This window comes from Camelina sativa, chromosome 8, assembly GCF_000633955.1.
Source record: "Camelina sativa cultivar DH55 chromosome 8, Cs, whole genome shotgun sequence".
Classification (NCBI taxonomy): domain Eukaryota; kingdom Viridiplantae; phylum Streptophyta; class Magnoliopsida; order Brassicales; family Brassicaceae; genus Camelina; species Camelina sativa.
In genome coordinates, this window is record NC_025692.1 from 16,944,050 (window position 1) to 16,950,737 (window position 6,688).

General features: G+C 32.5%; 1 protein-coding gene across 1 annotated transcript; it reads left to right on the top strand.

The window, feature by feature from the left end:
• LOC104709620 (putative protease Do-like 11, mitochondrial) lies at nt 2,158–4,763 on the top strand. The gene is made up of 8 exons (XM_019228768.1): nt 2,158–2,551; nt 2,637–2,879; nt 3,068–3,260; nt 3,380–3,639; nt 3,717–3,844; nt 3,938–4,120; nt 4,345–4,395; nt 4,470–4,763. The coding sequence occupies exons 1-8, from the start codon at nt 2,158–2,160 to the stop codon at nt 4,761–4,763; spliced, it is 1,746 nt and encodes a 581-aa protein (XP_019084313.1).

The following is a 6,688-nucleotide window of genomic DNA, read 5'->3' on the forward strand; positions in this document are numbered from 1 at the left end:
TTTTTTTTTTTTTTTTTTTTTTTACTAACTAGGTTTTGAACCCACACTACTCATGGATTTATTTGATATATTTTGATAAAAATTAGATATGATTGATTACGGTAATAAAATATTATCTCATAAAAAAAATTAAAATTAGTACTAAGGAAAAAAAAAATAAATTTCAGATACACAATTTTTTAAAATATAAAAATCAGTTGTGTTATAAAATCAAATCTGATAAAAAAATCAAAATTTAACTTGAAGTCAGGCGAGGCAAATCAAACTGATGACCTCACATATCCTAAACCATTTTCTTTGACCACCAGAAAAACGAAATAATTTTATAATCATGAATTTAACTCGTTTTCATATTTAACTGATCGCTACCACCTTTGTTTTCGTGTTTTTTATTCAATGTTTTCTTATTCTTCATATTCTTTCTTGTCATTTTCATTGTCAAATTTTGTGTTAATTGTCATCGTAACTTTTACCGTTTGGTTATTCGTTATACTCTTTTTCTTCTTCTTCCTCGGCAACTTCTTCACATTCTTCCACTGAAAAACCTTTTTTTAGACTACCACACAACTTGTTAACCCATCAAACTCCAAGAACAAAATCATTTCTTTTCTCATAAATTTGTGAAATTCATGATTACCAGCATAGTCAACACATACACCCAATTATTAACAATTTTATCCATATACTTATTTGGTTTTAGATCCACGCGTTTATAAACTTCTCAAACCAAAATCCTTACTTGGTTTATAATATTTTAAAAACATAATAAAATATACTAATAATTATTTATTTAATATGAATCATATGATATATAGAAATATGAGTACACTATAAGATCAAACATATTAATTATAAATAAATAATATCAATTATATTATATCATCAAATAATATTAACTGTATCATATTATCAAATAACCGTAACCGTATATAACAGTAACCGCTTGAACCGTAACCGTATATAACAGTAACCGCTTGAACCGTAACCATATATAAACGTAACCGTTTAACCGTTTGTTAAACGGTTTTGGTTAAAGTTACAAAAAATTTCTAACCATAACTGATGGCTAATAAATCTTAACCGTGACAACCGTAACCCTGGTCATGACTATGTATAGCTAATAAAACATGTATGTTTGTCGTCCATCTTTCTTCTTTAAACCTCAAAATTTGAGTCAAACATAAAATTAAGGTCTTGTGATGTCAATCCTTCTTCCTTAGACCCAAAAATAAAAAATTAATGAAAGAATTTCTATAAAATCATACACAAAAATATGTTTTACAGCTCATAAGAAATAAAAAGCACAAATATAGATAAATAAGATAATTTATGTTTTGCATCAATATTTATAATATTTTAAAATTTTAAATATAAAATTTGAACCTTTTAAAAATTTTCAATATTTATAATATTTTAAAATTTTAAAATTTAAAACTTATAATATTTAAAAAAAATTTCAAAACTAAAAACTTTTAAAAGTTTCAATATTTATAATATTTAAACTTTTAAAATTTTTAAATATTATAATATTTTTTTGAAACTGTTTAAAATTTTAATTTGAGCAAATAAAAAACCAGATCAAACCAAATAAAACTTTTAAACTTGGACGCCTGATAAATCAAGCTTTCCTGCTCATTCGTTATTGGAAGCATATTAATCTTATTTATACTGGTTCTGAACCATTGTCTAAAAAATTTCTAGCTGATGTGGGATATTGTGCTTAGTTCTTTGATTTCCATAAATTCAAAATTTTTCTTTTTCTAAAAAGTTCTGTAAATTTAAAAAATGTTAATGAATGACATGTCAAATAATGATAGGTTGTTTAAAATAATTCTTAATTTAGAAAATTTTGGAAATTGTATAAATGTTAATAAGTGATATGTCAAATTTATATTGGTTGTTTAAAATCCTATGTGGACGGCTTTAAGAGCTTATAGCTTCTACTTTTTATTAGTATAGATTCGATGCCTATGTGATTTGTCCAAACTATAAAAAATAAAAAAGTTTAAAGAAGGTTCCTTGTAGAAAAAGTAAACAATTTTCTCTACGACACGATAAAGGAAAGTTCTGAAGAGAAAAAAAAATGGAAAGCCTTTGATTAAAGAAGGACTTCCTATTGGAGACTTCTGAAGAGAAAAAAAATTGAAGCCTTTTGATATGGTTTTCCGGTCGTGTGTTGTTACGGTGGGCCGGTACTCGAGAGCTAGGGTTCTTAGTTTACTCTCTTCTTTTTTCTTTTATCCAATTTGCAATAATGCACAACCAACGGTACCAACGGCCAGCCAAGTTTCCAGATACAACGATCTATACAGGAAGAGCACGGTGGCAGCGGAGAGGCGTTCGGTTCTTTCATATGCAGTAACTTGCCGAAGAAAGATCCATACAATGCAGGAAGGTGATAAGAAGATAGAACGGTGGAATAAAATAGAAGAAAGTTGTCCGATTGATGAACTGATGTTGGACTCGGTTGTAGAGGTATCCTCTACCTCTACCCTGTACAGCAAATTCAAACCTTGGCAGACTCTAGAAGAAAAATCATCCAAAGGCTCTGGTATGTGACTATACTTATCTCAAAGCTCACATCAAGGTTGGTTAATGTATATGGGATACTTTGGCTTGAAATATTGATGTTGTAGGATTTGCAATCGCGGGAAGTAAAATTCTTACGAACGCTCATGTGGTGAGGGCAATGAATGATCACACATCCGTGAACGTCAAAAAACATGGCTCTCCAATCAATTACAAAGCAAAAGTTCAAAAGATTTCACATGAATGTGATTTGGCTATCTTGGAGATCGATAGCGACGAGTTTTGGGATGGTATAAATCCCTTGGAGCTCGGAGATATACCACCACTCGGAGAAGTTGTGTCTGTTGTTGGTTATTTAAAAGGTATTTACTTGACAATGTTTCAAATTAGCATGTGAATAAAATAGAGAGATAGATGTGGCTCATGTTTCTTATGATCTTTATAATTCATTTTCCAATATACCAAAAAATTATGTTAAATGACGAATTTTATTTATTTATTATGATTTGGTTACTAGAATTAATGTGCTCAAGTGCAGGTGGTGAAAATATCTGCGTTACAAAAGGTCTCGTACTTAGAGTTGAAACTAAAAAATACAATCACAGTGACAAGGATCTGCTATCAATACAAATTGATGCAAGTATCGACCATGGAAATACTGGTGGCCCGGTAATTATGGGAAACAAAGTCGTTGGTGTAGCATATGCATTTTACTCTACAAAGAACTCAGGGTAAGTTAAAAGCTGAAAGCTCTTAAACTGTAAATCTTTGATAATTGATTTGCATACATTTGTATCAAGAGGTGAGTGAAACTCTTTAAAAAAAAAATCTTTCTGGTTTCTACATGCAGTTTTGTGATCCCAACTCCAATAATTAAGCATTTTATAACTGGTGTTCAAGAAAGCAGACAATATTCTGGTTTCGGCTCATTGGATCTATCATATCAATCTCTTGAAAACGTTCACATCCGTAATCATTTTAAGATGAGCCCTGAAATGACAGGAATTCTTATAAACAAAGTATATTCGTCGTGGGGGGCACACAAGATTTTGAGAAAATATGACATCATTCTTGCAATTGATGGTGTTCCGATAGGAAATGATGAGAAAGGTAAAATAATTGTACTAGATGTTGCTTAATGTTCTCCTATGTTGTTTACTTGTGAAGTGAGTTTTTGTTTGATGCAGTTCCTTTCCAAAACAAAAATCGTATAAATTTCTCCCACCTGGTTTCTTTAAAGAAACCAGGTGAAAAGGCCTTAGTTAAAATTTTACGAAAGGGAAAAGAGCATGAGTACAATATCACTCTTAAACCGGTAAAACCATCATTTATTAACACTTTCTAAATTGTTTGGCTCTGCTCGATCATTCACATTTTTTTCCGAACTACTTTGTATTGTACTGCACAGGTGAAACCAAACGTTAAAGTGCAACAATTTTATAATCTTCCAAGTTATTACATATTTGGGGGTTTTGTTTTTGTGCCTCTCACTAAAGCATATAGTGATAATTTGAGCCTTAGTGGGTGTAAATGTGCATTATATGATACGTACAGAAAGGCTGGTGAACATCAACTAGTCATAATTTCCAAGGTTTGCTTCTGTTTTTTTCTTTGTCCACGATACCATTTTTTTTTTTTAATTCAATCTTGTCAATTTGAATCTGAGTTTGGTAGAGAGAATAATATATGTTGAGCTACTAGGATGCTATTTTTTTTAACAATAAAAGCATATTAAGTATTTCGAGTTAAACTTAATAATGTCTTCTCTTTTTTTTTTGAATACAATGTTCATAGAGAAGTTGTTTCTTTCTGTAGATATTAGAAGATGACATCAACAAAGGATATCAAAGATTAGATGATTTGCAGGTAAAATATTTGTTACTTGTTTTATGCAATTAATTATCATTTCTAGGGAAAAATAATAGTCGTGGTGGAAACAGGTGAAGAAAGTGAACAGAGTGAAAGTTAAGAATTTGAAGCATCTATGCGAGCTAGTAGAGAAATGTAGCACCAAATATTTGAGGTTGGTCTTAGAAGATGATAAGGTTATGGTCCTCAACACTGAATCTGCTAAAAAGGCAACGTTGAAGATCATGGAACGTCACAAAATAAAGTCGGTCATATCTAAGGACATTTGTCTTCCTATGTTGCTAGATAATCCGTTCAAAGACAATAGGATCAACCTACTTCCTTGGAGTATTCTTCCTATGTTTGATCTAGTACACAAGGATTGATTTCAAAAACAGTTACTAATATATGACTAACTATATCCCATGGAGAATAAAAGAAGGAAGACCATATATGTATATGTTCAAATAGTCTTGGAAATAAAAAACCAAATCCGTATGTACTGAACCGAAACCGAGAGGAACCAAAACCGAACTGAATTTGATGTAAAAATCGAACGGATACTACACTATAGAACCGAAACAATCTGAAACCAAATTTGTACTAAACTGAAACCGAACCAAAACTGGATCGAGAACGGAATAGATGTCTGCACTACAATTTATACCTAAAAATATTAGTTATTTTTAGACTGATTAACTAAACATTACTCGAGATTCGAGAATATGAAAATATCCGAATAACCTAACAAAAAACTAAAAATACCCAAATACCCAAAAAAAATCGGTAACAGCCAAAACCAAAAAAAAAAAACCCGAAATTAATTTGGTTTTAGAACGGCTTCTCATTCAAGATCTAAAACTGAAAGGAACCGAAACTCTTATTGGAAGTTTACGTGTTAATTTAGCAGTTATTCACTAACCAATGCAACTCTTGAGTGAATGGTCACACTTATTCAACTAATGGTTGCAAACGTTTGTCACACGCATTGGCCATTATAAAGAGATAAGAAAAACAGATTCCCAAAAACCAAAGTTTGATAAACTCTTTGGTTAAAACACAAAACAAAACATTGAAATTCTATTTGTTTCTCTTGTATCTTAGCCTAGAATAAGAGAGAAACTTTGATTGTCATATCCTCCGAGAGATTTTGTGTAACCCAAGGTTTTTGATAAGGGCTGAAATACTCTTTAAAGAAAGTGTTCTCGTGCGCGATTCAATCATTATCCAAGTTCACTGTACGTTACGATCCGAAGTTACATCATTTATACAACATTCTTAAAGAGTATTCTCTGGTGAACTATGACGAGTTCATCGGTCCGTGAGATGACTTCAAAGTTTGGCAAGTTGGATAAGTTCGAGGGAGTGGACTTTCGAAGATGACAGAAGAAGATGCATTTCCTTCTCACCACACTCAATGTGGTGTATGTTCTAAGCATGCCAATGCCTACCGTGACGGAAGATGCTGAGAAGGAGTTCGAGGAGACAAAGAAGCAACTTAAGTGGGAGAACGATGACTACATATGCCGTGGCCACATTCTTAGCGGTATGTCTGATCCTCTCTTTGACGTCTATCAAAATGTCGAATCCGCAAAGGAACTGTGGGATGCTTTGGAATCAAAGTACATGGCTGAGGATGCTTCTAGTAAGAAGTTCCTTGTGAGTAATTTTAATAATTACAAGATGTCTGATTCAAGTCCTGTTATGGAGCAATACAATGAATTGCTTCGCATCCTCGGGAAATTCGCTCAACACAAGATGAAGATGGATGAATCCATCTCAGTGTCGAGTATCATCGACAAGTTGTCGCCATCATGGAAGGATTTTAGGCACGTGTGAAACACACACAAAAAAGAGTTGTCTCTTGTACAACTTGGTATCCATTTGCCCATAGAGGAATCTCTAAGGGTGCAAGAGGGTGGAAAATCCAAAGAGGCTGAACCTTCTTCAATCAATATGATGGAAGAAGGTGGGAATTCTAAGATGAAGAATAAAGGGAAGAAACATCCCTTTAGTGACAACACTTACAGTGGGCCTAACAAAAAGCTTACGAGCGTTTGTTGGTTTTGTAACAAGCCGGGTCACCTTAAACGTGCAAAGGATAAGGATAGAACAGGACAAAACAGTTCAGGTAAGGGTCTAAGGACCAAGGACAAATTACTCATTAAGGCCAGAATCTTGTAAATGATTCACATTTTCATGTGTATTGATTGCTCGAGTAATTGCCCGATATAATTAACCGTAAGGCAATATATACGGGGACGAATCCACAAGGACCAATGGTACACTAAAAATTTGCGAGAGTCGTAAA